Source organism: Pinus tabuliformis, chromosome 5_2, assembly GCF_031772625.1.
Source record: "Pinus tabuliformis cultivar Carrire ecotype Pingquan chromosome 5_2, CPIR1, whole genome shotgun sequence".
Lineage (NCBI taxonomy): Eukaryota > Viridiplantae > Streptophyta > Pinopsida > Pinales > Pinaceae > Pinus > Pinus tabuliformis.
In genome coordinates, this window is record NC_142306.1 from 295,858,019 (window position 1) to 295,871,417 (window position 13,399).

Here is a 13,399-nt window from a genome sequence, read left to right on the forward strand (position 1 = left end):
ATCGGAGCTAAAGACAATATAGAATAGGAGATTTTGAGTTTGTTGTGCAGGTGAAAATTGAATTTGCAGTTCATACTTCAGAGTCAGCAATATGGCTTTCTACGGTTTGATACTTTAGTATGCCTTGGAAGGAAGCTCAAATTACATAGCATGGAAGGACAGGATGGAAGAAGTGATAGAAGACAATGGCCTCAAGTAATTCATTGATCAAGACATTCCTAAGCCTCCAACATCGAATGCTAAAGATCTGGTTGAATGGAGAAAGTGTGTGGCAAAGACAAGGTGGATTATCTTTGAGGGAGTTCAAGATCACATTGTCTCGAGTCTCCACAGAAAAGAAACTCCATACTCAATGTGGAAGGCATTGATGGACCTGTTTCAAAATAGCAGTGACCATCGGAAGTTGGCACTGAAGCAAAAACTTAGAAAGATCAAGATGGAGAAGGGCGACCCTATTCTGAAATACTTGACCAAGTTCACTCATTGTTGTGATGAGCTAAGAGGTGTCGGGATTATTGTTGTCGATGATGATATGGTGAGCCTAGCTCTTCTTGGACTTTCCAAGAGTTGGCACAGTTATCAGGACTCTATCAATGGAAGGGAGAAGTTGTCAGATTGGGAACGGTTGTGGTCGGATTCGGTACAGGAAGAGATTCGGAGGAACACTAGAGATGGATCCACATCAAACATTCGTGATGAGGAAAATTGTGCCTTAGCAGGTAAGGCAAATAAAGGGAAGGGGAAGGCATCCCATTCCAAATCGGATTCTTTTCATGGAGGCAAGAAGAAGGACATGATGAAAGTCAAGTGCTTTCATTGTCACGAGCTAGGACATTTTGCTACAAATTTTCCACTTAAGAAGTCCGAGAAGAAGCCCTCAAGAGGAGTGGTAGGTGAGGCTCTTGCCTCACAATTCAAATTGGACTTTACCCTCATCACATGTATGGTGTCATCCATGATGGGCAGTGTATGGTACCTAAACAGTGGAGCATCTTTCCACATGACTGGTAACAAGGATCTCTTCAGTAACTTGGAGGAGAAGGATCTCCATATGCATATCGAGATGTGTGATGACGGGAGGTATAGTGCAAACAGGATTGGTATAGTAACCTTTCAGAGGGATTCGGGTGCTCCCCTCACTTTGCGAGATGTTATGTATGTTCCTGGTTTGAAGAAGAACTTGGTATATGTTGCCATGTTGGAGGATAGAGGCTACAATGTGATATTTAGTAAGGGAAAGGCATTTCTTCATCACATAGCCACGAGATAGGTAAAGAGGATAGGGATTTGGGTGAAGAATCTCTACAAGTTGGACATAGAAGATTGTGCTACCTTGAGCACCAAAGCAGAGAAGGTGCAAAGCCGAGACATTGGTGAGTTGTGGCATAGGCGATTGGGTCACTTGCATCATGGAACTTTGAAAATCATGCAGCAAATTTCTACCGATCTTCCTAAAGGTACACTAGAGCAAGTTGACACATGCAAAGGGTGTACTTTGGGAAAATTCACCAAAGCTTCCTTTCACGACAAAGACAGTCGAGCACAGGCAATCCTCGATCGAGTCCATTCAGATGTGTGTGGACCATTCTCAACGACATCCACGGCCAAGCATAGGTATTATGTTATATTTTTTGATGATTTTTCTCATAAATGGTGGATCTTTTTCATGCAGAAGAAAGATTATACTTTTGAAAAGTTTTGTGAATTTAAAGAATTGGTCGAGAAATATACTGGAAAGAAGGTTAAGGCTCTCAGGAGTGATAACGGTGGAGAGTATGTGTCGAATGAGTTTAAAAACTTTTATGCGATAGAAAGCATTCAACGAGAGTTGACAGCATCTCATAACCCACAATAGAATGGGGTGGCTGAAAGGAAGAATAGAAGCATTCTATGGGCAACATGGGCAATGTTGCATGATTAGGGCCTACCACTACACTTATGGGTCAAGGCATGCAACACAATTGTTTATTTGCATAACAAAATCCCTCATTGAATTCTTGGGATGAGTACACCAGAGGAGGCTTTCTCGGGGAAGAGACTAGATGTTGCTCACTTCAGGATTTTTGGATCATCGGTATATTTCCATGTGACCAAAGATGCACGAAAGAATCTTGAGCCAACAAGAGAGTTGGGGATATTTGTGGGGTACCTTCATACACCTCACAACTACCGGGTGTACCTGTCGACCAGTAGGATGACAGTGGTTTGCAGGGATGTAAAATTCGATGAAGAGAAGGCCATGAGATGTTCCCTTGAGAGGGAGCTTCAACTACATGCAGTTGAGGAGCTTTTAGCTCCTAAGGAGGAACCTCAAATTGATGTGAAGCAGCCACATGCAGAGGATCCAAGAGTGGAGACATCCACTCAGGCAAAGTCTTCTAGAGATGGGAGAAAGTGCACCAGAGAGGCTGATATATTATTGCATGATGTGAGAGTAAATTTGGGAGCACCCACATCACAGCGCAGGAAGAGGAGGTCACCTGAGAGGTACAATGGATACATGCTTTTATGAGCAGAGGTGTTGAGACAGAGCCGTCTTCTTTTGAGGAGGCATTGCAGCAACCGGTTTGGATTAATGCCATGGTTGAGGAGTATGACTCCATTGTTAAGAACAATGTTTAGGATGTGGTCCCAAGACCAGCGAGCAAGTCAGTGGTGAGTTCCTGATGGCTTTACAAGGTAAAGCAAGCAGCAGATGGTAGTGTGGAGAGACATAAGGCCAGGTTCATGGCCCGAGGATATTCATAGGTGGAGGGGATTGATTATGATGATACCTTTGCTCTTGTTGAAAGGTACTCAAGAATCAGATCCATTTTGGCACTGTCATCACAGATGAGTTGGAAGATACATCAGATGGATGTAAAGACAGCCTTCCTTAATGGCATGATTGAGGAATAGGTGTATATTGAGCAACCTGGAGGTTTGAGACCTTTGACCAAGAGTCGCATGTGTGCCAACTCAAGTGAGCGTTGTATGGGCTGAAGCAAGCACCCTGTGCTTGGTACACTAGGATCAATAGCTACTTCACCAGGTTGGGCTTCACCAAAAGTGAAGCAAATGCAAACCTTTACCATATTGTGGTTGAAGGTAAATTGTTGATTATTGTTTTATATGTCGACGATTTGATTCTGACAGGTGATGATAAGTTGATCAAGTCTTGCAAAGAGGACCTTGCAAGAGAGTTCAAAATGAAGGACTTGGGGCTCATGCACTACTTTCTAGGCATGGAAGTATGGCAAGGTGATGGGGAACTTTTTGTCTCTCAGGGAAAGTATGCCAATGAGATACTGAAAAGGTTCCACATGGAGAGCAGTAAACCCATGGAGACTCCTCTAGAAGGTAACTAGAGGAAGGAGGATGCTACTTTTGGTGAAGTAGTGGCAGCTACCATTTACAAGCAGCTTGTGGGTTCACTCATATATTTGCTGAACACACAACCAGACATGTGCTATGTAGTTAACCAACTTAGTCAAGAGATGGTTAGGCTGACAAAGTTGTGTTGGAAGGCTGCCAAGCATGTGTTGCGATACCTCAGAGGCACAACTCAGTATGGCTTATGGTACAAATGGACAAAGGGACTGAAACTTCAAGGCTTCACCAATGCAGATTAGGCAGGGAGTCCATCTGATAGGAAGAGCACGTCAGGAGGGATCTTCAGTATTGGGTCAGCAATCGTTTCTTGGTACAACAGGAAACAGAGATCAATTGCACTCAGTTTAGAAGAGGAGGAGTAATAACTTGTGAGACCATATGGATGAGGAAGATTCCAGTTGGTTTTTCTGGTCAGGACATGGATCCAACTGTGATTTACTGTGACAATCATAGTTGTATCAAACTCTCTGAAAATCCATTTTTTTCATGATCGGTGCAAGCATATTGATATCTAGTATCATCATCTTTGAGATTGTGTGCAGAGGTGGATTATGTTGTTGGAGTACATTCCCACAGAGGAGAAGGATGCAGATATCTTGACAAAGGCATTTTCAAGATGTAAATTCAAGTTTCACAGAGATAGGATCGGGGTAGTTGATAATCCCTTTCTTGTTGAGAGGGAGTGTTAAAAATAGCAACAAGAAATTCCAATTTAATTTGTCCTTGAATTAAATTGTGAATTAAAATTGTAATTATATTCTCATAGCAACTTGTAATAGTTAATTAAGTTAAATTGACTTAATTGACTTAGGAAATTCGAGTTGGAAGTCTATCTAGAGTCATGTAGAGTGATCCCTAAATTTTAGGGGTCCAGATTGAGTTCTTTGGAGTTGTAATTAGATAACTCAGTCTAACTGAGTTATAGTCAATTAAACTAGTTCTAAATGTTGGAGGAACTAGTAGAGGTCTAGTAGTGGAGTAGTGCACCAGTGCATCCCCAGTACCACACCAGCTAACTAAAGATTCACTCATAAATAACTCATGCATGTCAGTTCAGAGGAAGACCCAGTTGAGATTAGAGTGCAGGGACAGTGTACTATCAGTTGTATAATTTTCCGAGTTGTACAGATGGTGCATGCAATTAGTTGAGGACCTATGTTTGGATTGCGCAGTTATGGAGGAAGGATTTCCCAATTAAATATGGGTTAATTCTCTTAGGAATTGCGCAAGGAAGTAGGGGCTTGACATGCAGCAAAATTGGCTAAGTGTTGGCTTGAGTTGGCTTGTGAGGCAGAGAGTTAGATTATACTTGTGCAAGAATTGTTCTAGTGTGAACAAGCATTGTATTTTCTTCTCAGATCTTTTGGTTAATGCAATATAAATAGTCAGGGTTTTGAGCAGTGAATTTCCCCAGAGAAATATTGTGTTATGTGCAATTGATATTCTTCCTCTTTCTGCTTATTGTTTTCATCGATCATTTTGGTTCTCGCTGAGAAGAGTAGAGTAGATTCTTGTCTTGTGTTTTAGTATATCGCATAAGTTGTTGAATCTACAGAGAAAATCTACACTCTCCTTCTCTCTCTTCCTTCCTCTTTCTCCCTTTCTCTCTCACCTCCCTCTGTCTCTCTCCCCCCTCTATCTCTCTTCACCCTCCAACTTTGTCACTATCTCCTTCCCTCTCTCCTTCCCTCTCCTTCTCTCCCCCCTTCCTTTCATCTCTCCTTCTTTGTCTCTCTATCTCACACCAAAGCATACACACACTCTCTCCATCTCTCCCTTGTCACTCTCTCTCTCTCTATGTCTTTCTTCTTCATTTTATCTCCATCTCTCCTTTGTCACTCCCTCTATCTCTCCACCTCTATCACTTTATGTCTTTGTTCTTTCATCCATATATATATCTAGAATTAATATATATCACGATATATTAATATATGTTATAATATAACAAATTGAATATCATATTAAATTTAATATTGTATTAATCCAAAGTTAATAAATTTAATAATATTAATATTAGGTTTAATAATGTTTTTATGGCATGATAACAAAAATTATAATAAAACTACATCAAATTAATATTTTCATAGGATCTGGTTTTTCCCTTTAAAGATTAATTTTACAAAAATTTAATCAAAAAAATATTAAAATATTTTGGAGCAGAGTTTTAGATTCTTTGTATTGAATTAATCTTTTTCCTTTGATTTAAGAGATGTTATTAGCTTTAGTAAATCTGATTATATGATAAACGAACTATTAAACGCGCGAGATTATCCATTCAAATTCTATATAATAATACATAGTTATATTTTAATAATTAATATTAATCCATTAATAAGTTTAAAAAGTTATATATAATTTAAGATTCAAGCTAATGTTTTGTTCGACATTAGTATAAAAAAAATATATTACTTTTTGAGGACTTGACATACTTACACATCGAGGTCAAACTGGGTTGTAGAACTTGACATACTTATATATTGGGGTCATACTGGGATGTAAAACTTGAGATACTTATACATTGGGGTCATATTGGGCTGTAAAACTTGACATACTTATACATACTTATACATCAGGGTCATACTGGGCTGTAGAACTTGAGATACTTATACATCGGGGTCATACTAGGCTATAAAACTTGACATACTTATACATCGGGGTCATACTGAACTGTAGAATGCACCTCTAGGCGCAAATATAGAGACTTAATATTGAAAATAAATCATTTCTCCTACACTATATATATGTTATGCATATCACATTAAAAGTTTAAAATATAAATATAAATATAAAAGTAAAAAAAATAGAATTTTATGTTTAAATTTAGCTTATAAACATATAAAATTTTAATAAAGACATATGTATGTAGGTAATATAGATTTAGATAGTTTTTTACTTTATTAAGATTCAATAAACCATATGAATTTTAGTGGATATTAATCAATAAAATTAAAAATAAGAATATTTCTAGATTTTTATGTATAGAGAAATTTATATAAATATAGATCTTATTATAAAGAACCATCATAGATCTATATAAGTCTAATAGATGCATCTAAATTTGAATTTATCAAAGGCCAAGAGGGATCAAATTTTTCCATGTGTAAATATTTTTTCAAATTTTGCACCCAAAAAGAAATTTGTATCTTAAACAATATAGCTCTCAAAGCTTGGTCGATAAGATGATCTATATTAGTTTATACAAATATATGTGGAATCTACTCAACACCTAAGATGATCTATTCATATCCTCTAAATTTATAGAAAATCAACAAATCCTCTATCTACACCTAAAATAATTCAATTATTCTAATCATTGATCCAAGTAATGATATTTGGTTACATTACATGATAATGAGAGTTAAATTTAATTGGATGGAAAATATTAAAATATTTAAAGATATTCTATTTATCTATAAAATAATTTAATTTTTTTAATTATTGACCCAAATAATAATATTTAGTTAAATAATTAAAGAAATTTAATTAAATTACAAATTTTGAAATATTCTAAAATATAAAAATGAAGTTAATTGTTTCACATATTTTAAAATATAGTGAAAAAAAACAATTCTCTTTTTCTCAGACACTAAAACCATTACAGCCTTAAAATGCATACTAAGCACTTAGTATATAGTCTCATGATAACTTCGAGAGGAAATTTGCATTTAAACTTAGACGCTGTGACGAGTGAAAATTAACACAAATATGTTTTGAGTTTTGTTTTTCATCTAAATAAATATTTAGAAAAGGAACCATCCATCCCTGGCCACAACAGGTATATAATTTCTCGGCCTGGAGTATGCTGTAAAACTGCTTCTGGTTGGCTAAGAGCTCGTCTTCCTCGTACGTAAGGAAACAGGTTAACGGCCCAAGACCCAGAGGCATCTGGCAGGAGTGAGAGCCTGCTCCCGATTACGGACCACCAGCAGGGTTATGCCAGGTGGCGTGGTTTTCCTATTTAACAGTGATGAGTCAAACCCAGCATTCGCGGATAGCAGCCAGAGATGGCTGTCCTCACTGTTGGTTTGACACCTGAGTTGATAGGTTTTACCACCTTCGGAAAAAAAAATACAGGTATATAATTTCACACAGAAGAGAACTCACAGAAGAGAACTCACAGCGGCCGTAGGTTTCACAAGACAAGAAACTAAATGATAATTACAAAAGCAGCACCACTATTTTTGGAGCAGCCTATGAGCTCATCCCGGCCACATATTTTAATAAGACGACACAAAAACAAATTACAATTACAGAAACAACAATAGTCTGTTTGCACAACCCCAAATAACCATTGCCCTGATAACTAAGTCATGAGCACTCTCTCATGTGCCCACCATAGTGGCCATGCTTTGTTTTCGCTTTACCCTCAATGTTATCCAAGCGGTAAAATTATATTGCTACACAAGAATTGGAAGAAGCACACAGGTGTTTCCAGTCTGAGATCTTCGGCGAACAAAGGAGCAGGAGAAGGACTATTTGTCAAGCCCTTGGATGTTCTGTATCCTCAAATCCCATGCAGAATTTGTAAAGGTGAGTTTCAGTTTTAGTGCAGACTTTGATATTGCAGTCTCTCATTGGTTATACTTATGCTCATTCTGGTCTTTTGAAGGGTGGGAGATGTGGGTCACGCAAACTCTCTGTGAATTATTAATTTTTCTTAGGCCCATATGCTTCTTACCTGAGTTTATTCGTTCCTACATTGGGTACAGGTAGAGGTAGAGTTGCTTGTGATAAATGTGATGGGAAGGGCAGCCTGGGAAGAGGGGGATATCAGAAGAAGAACCCTGTTGATCTCAACAGGATTATAGGTATGTTTTTACTGGCCAAAATTCAATCATCCAGGTATTTTATTATTATTATTATTATTATTAATTATAATTTTTTCTTCCTGAAAAATGTTTGAAGAAACATGCACCGAGGACCGCCCCACAACCAACATACTTAACATTCTGCAGCTTAGGTACAAGGTCTGAGTAGTAACTAGCTCAAACCCATCTAAACATGGCTCTAATATGCAACTGAAGGTGTTGCATATCTGTAGTCCCAACATAGCTTCACAACCTTGAGGTGCATATTAAACCCAGGCTTAGATCAGTCTGTTCTAGTGTCTACATTCAATGCACTGTTACATGAGCACATTAAGAAGCACAGTAAGAGTTGATGGATCACCTCACGCCCACTTGAGTTGTAGAATGCACCTTTGAGTTGTAGAATGCACCTCACTTCGATCAGTGTGACTATTCTATAAAAATTGCTCAGGACTTCGATTCGACCTCATCTTTTTTTTATGATTCATGCCATACAGGTGGGATAATCCATCAGATGATGACTTAACACTCTATTGAAATGGTTTATTCATCAATTATAGTTGATTCTTCCGGGCTGTTCTAAATGGTAGCATCAAAAAATTATTTCTGCACCTTTCTTGGGTTGTCTATAATTTTAAACCTAGGTCTGATATGCAATTCAAAATTGCATATCTCTAGTTCCAATATTTGATATGGTGGACATTTGTATAAATTCTAGATATGCAACCTTGAGGTGTATATCAGATTTGGGTTTAGATCGGTATGTTCTAGGGTCTATATTCGATGCACACAATGCATCATTACCCAAGAGCATGAAGAGTTGATGGATCATCCCCATACTCACCTGCGTTTAGATCGGTGTGTTCCAGGGTCCATATTCAATGCACCCAATGCATCGTTGCCCAAGAGCATGAAGAGTTGATGAATCATCCCCATACTCACTTGAATTGTAGCATGCACCTTGCTTCACTTAGTGTGACTATTTGACCAAAATTGCCATGGAATTCCATCCAGCCTCATCTTTTTGAAGCTTGTGCCATAAAGATGAGGTAAACCACTAGAAGATGGCTTAACAGTCCATTGCAATGGTCTATTCTTTAATAATTTAATTTCTGTTGAATCAACCGGGCTGTTCCCAATGGTAGCATCAAAAACGTATCTTTCTGCACCTTTCTTGGGCTGTCTATAATGGCATATGTTTATATATTGCTTATCGATGAATTATAAACTGATATGTGTTGGGGGTTGCTTAGGTTCCAAATGGACAGCCTTAGAGACCACTTTTGGATGGAGGCATTTCATTGTACATACAAAGCAGAGGGGATCAGCCAAAGATTGGTTCTTGGAGATGGTGGCCACTTGTGACAAAAACACCCATTTTTGGATCAACTCTAAGAATCTTAAGGTGCCCTTTTTCCCCTCCCTTACCCGATGATCTGACCTGCAAAGCAAGAATAGTAACTGTTAAAATTGAAAAGGGATTTCTGCAAAGTCATTTTGAGTTGATGCATAATCTGGTTGGACCATGTTGAAATAGAGACAATTTTAAGAAATTATATTTTTTTATTAAATGCCCATTATTTGTAGATCATGGCTAGGAAAATATGAACATCTGCAAAATTTTAGAAATGCAACAAGAGGAATACATAACTTTTACCAACTTTTTTCTGTACTTATATGAAAAAATGATTGTGAGTTAGGCGTATCCTCCTTTGGATTTTTGAGGTTGTTTTATGCATCTTGTGCAAAAATCTAGATGTCCTACTTCTAAATCATACAATTTTGATTTAGAAATATTTTGGTGAAAAACAGCCAATTAGTGAATATTAGCCAATGAATAATTCTCGGATAAGCAGCTTCATTTGATTTTGAGTGGCAGGATAGAGGCAGATGGAGCATGGGTTGGCTTCAAAGAGATGAGTTGATGCACAGTAATGAAGAGACAAAAGAAGTTGCCCTCTGCAAAGCTTGCAAAGGAGAAGGCAGATTAACATGCAGAGCTTGTCTTGCACAGAATGGTTCAACAACTACTAACGTTGATATTGTTGAGGTCTGACATTATTCAAAAATAATATCGGTATTTGACAAGATGTCGTTAAATGCAAATATTTCTTAGAAAGCTTACCTCCAAATAGACATTGGGCTTGATTTGTAGTCTTTATCAGAAATTTCTTCAGTTGAAGGTATCTCTGTCAAGTTTTTCAAACTGTAAACAATTTTTAAGAAACAGTGTATACAGCCAAATAGATCTAATGTGAAGTCTTACAAGCCCATGTTGTTCAAAAATAAATCAGCAGAGATTTGAACAGGACATTCTAGGAGCTTGTGAGAGTTCCATGCAATGCATATAAGCCCTTATACAGGCCCTATTTTCGGCAACATTCAGATGAGACTTTAAGTATATGCTTTGATCTTTTAAGCGGCATTTTTCAGTTGTCAAACCTGTATTCAGAACATTGGCATGTATTTCTGTACTGCAAAAACAGGGTTGGAATCAAAGTTTGTGATATTATTGTTCTTGTCTCTTAATTGATGGCAGTTGTTTTTCACACATTGGGCACATTTTGCTTTCCTTATGAAAGCCGTAGGATAAGATAAAATACTTAATCTTTCTATGGAGCAAAAGAATTAGACTGTTCAAAGGTTTAGTATTTCATTGTGTGTCAGCAAAATATCGTCTGAAAAATCCAATCAATATAGGGAGTGATATGATGACAAAGATAAACTTTAACTGATTAAATTTTTTTCCATGGAATGAGGTTTATCTGGTATAGACAGCATAATGACATGGAAATTTCGAGTTATCCTCTTAGTCCATGTCAAGTTTTGAGGTTTATGTATGTCTTGTAACTGGCGTTTATGTATGGTGTCATCTTACGTCATTCCTTTCTTTGGTCTTTGTGACTTTTAGAATCTGAAGTAGGTACTCTCTGTCCTCTCTATTTTTCAAGAAATGGATTGCGTTATGAAGAATTATGCATCGATAGATCAGCAGATTCTTGAGCATTCGTCAAAAAAAATGGTTGCTAACCAATCAAAATCCTCATAGAATATAATGCCTCTATTCACAATTTGTGCCTTCCAAAAGATTTATCATTTTTCAACAAATTCTATTTAAATTCTCAAAAACTGATAGGAATTATCTGCTTCATCATTAAGTTTTGAACCCAAAGGGGTTTCCACTTCAAACACTACTTTTGCAATATCTCAATAATGATCAATTGCGATAGTTTATTGATTCAATATCCATCATGGCATTTTCTAAATTCATAAACCACTTTAAAGACAATTCATCTAGACTAAGCTTTGTCTGAGCTCACATGAAACCAGTCCTGCACAAAAGCAACAATAAACCAGAAGGGCAAAGCAAAGAGCACAAAGAGAAAAGAAACTGCACCATAACTAGCACGAAATGGAAAGAGAAAGTGAATAGCAGTATGCATGGCAGCTAAGAAGAGTTATTCAAACATTGAAATAGGAGCGGATTTAAATGTAGGATGACCCCAATCGTTGAAATCTTGCATGTCTATTGCATAATTAGCAGAACACAACCACCCACCTCCCTCAATGCACTATTCCAAAATACATCCTTCTCCCTATTAAGACTAGGCCAATAGTAGTAACAGTTTTGGCATTTTAAGATTATGTTTTTAATTTATCTCCATTGCCATAGAAAATGAATGTATAACCTGTTGAATTTTACTAGTGTTGGCACAAATCTGCACTCTCTGTGAAACAAATCCCTAATAGAGGATGACTAAACACCTCTCAAAATTGCTGACTGTGTTTACTTAAACTCAGAAGAGTAACCTCACAAGTACCAAATCTGTATAGAAGTGGAAAATCAGAAAAGCAAACTACTCTGTTTAAATCTGCATATAAAACAGAGTTTCGGAACTTTATCACAGAGAAGAATTTGAATACTCAATCACACATGCTTCTATTAACTCGTAAAATGGAAATTACAACAACCTGCTACTCACTAGCAAAAGAGAAAACTGAATGAAATAGTCACTCATCCACATCACCTTCTTTATAGATGAAAGATAGTGGTAAAATAGACTATATCAAACTAATAATAGCCTAGGGAAGTGCACCCAAGTCTGCCCCTATCTAAGAATAGAGTGCAGCCAAATATACATGGCTCCAGTTGGAGTTGACAACACCTGAAGGCATGCACCTTTCCCTAATATTGGTCACTGCCCTCCTCCTAGAGTAGATAATCCCATGCCAAAAGGTACTTAATCTAAGTCTACAGTAGTTAACTCACTGCTAATAATAGAAAATAATTTAAAACTGAAAAGACGTGACTTCTGATTTATAACAGCAACTATATTTAGAACTACTCTAAGTCTAACGCATGCATACCTACAGCAAGCATGCACGCAGGTGTCCTCTACCTTAGTGTTCATATAATTTGCTATTGCGCCTCATTAATGCTGCTGTAGTCCACTCTCAAGGCTCCAGTCATGCTGTGCATAGACCCCTAGGCTAGGATCTGCAATGGCCTGCTATCTCCATTGAAGTACACCATCTCTGTTGGAGGAAGAACCATGTCTGAGCAATCATAGATAAAAGCTAACAATCCCTCTTTCTAAGGAAATTGCTTATCAACCAAACCAAGTCTCTCCTTCCTTATCTCGAACTGCCCCTTTTCTAGGAGATTGATCATCACGTCGACTATCTATGAACCGGAAGAAATATAACCTTGGATCGCTACTCCCTTTTGTACTATGAAGTCTCTTTAGAATCTTCAAGGCTTAAATCCATTGTACAAGGAAAACTTCATTGGCATCATGCCAACGTTCTTCATCCTCCTTGTAAACTGCAATAACCAAAATCTTCTTACACCACAACATGAGCTGTTCAGGGCATCCTGCAATGATAAACTCATCTATCTACAATGCCAAGATAAGTGGTTTAAATCTATCAAAGAAGGAATTAGGATCTACAATAAACTTGGAAAAGCATAACTTGAGTAAAAACTCATAGATCCTGAAATACCAAACTCATGGTGCATGCATTAGCTCATACAAATCCTTCCATCCAAATTCATGGGCATCTTGGCCATGCCCCTCAAAATCTCTAAATCTCTAGCAACTAAAGCAAAAACCTCAACAAGATCAACACCTTTGTTTTGAGAGAATCCTTTTGTAACTAGAGTAAGAATGTCATCAGGGTCAACTCCCTGTTTTTGAGTGAATCCTTTGGCAATAACC

The 13,399-nt window shown here is 37.4% G+C and overlaps 1 protein-coding gene across 1 annotated transcript; it reads left to right on the forward strand.

Moving 5' to 3' along the window:
- Positions 1-7,476: 7,476 nt before the first annotated feature.
- Positions 7,477-10,709, forward strand: LOC149158721 (uncharacterized). The gene is made up of 4 exons (XM_089436291.1): positions 7,477-7,902; positions 8,082-8,180; positions 9,434-9,585; positions 10,060-10,709. The coding sequence occupies exons 1-4, from the start codon at positions 7,683-7,685 to the stop codon at positions 10,234-10,236; spliced, it is 648 nt and encodes a 215-aa protein (XP_089292417.1). The 5' UTR covers positions 7,477-7,682; the 3' UTR covers positions 10,237-10,709.
- Positions 10,710-13,399: the final 2,690 nt, after the last annotated feature.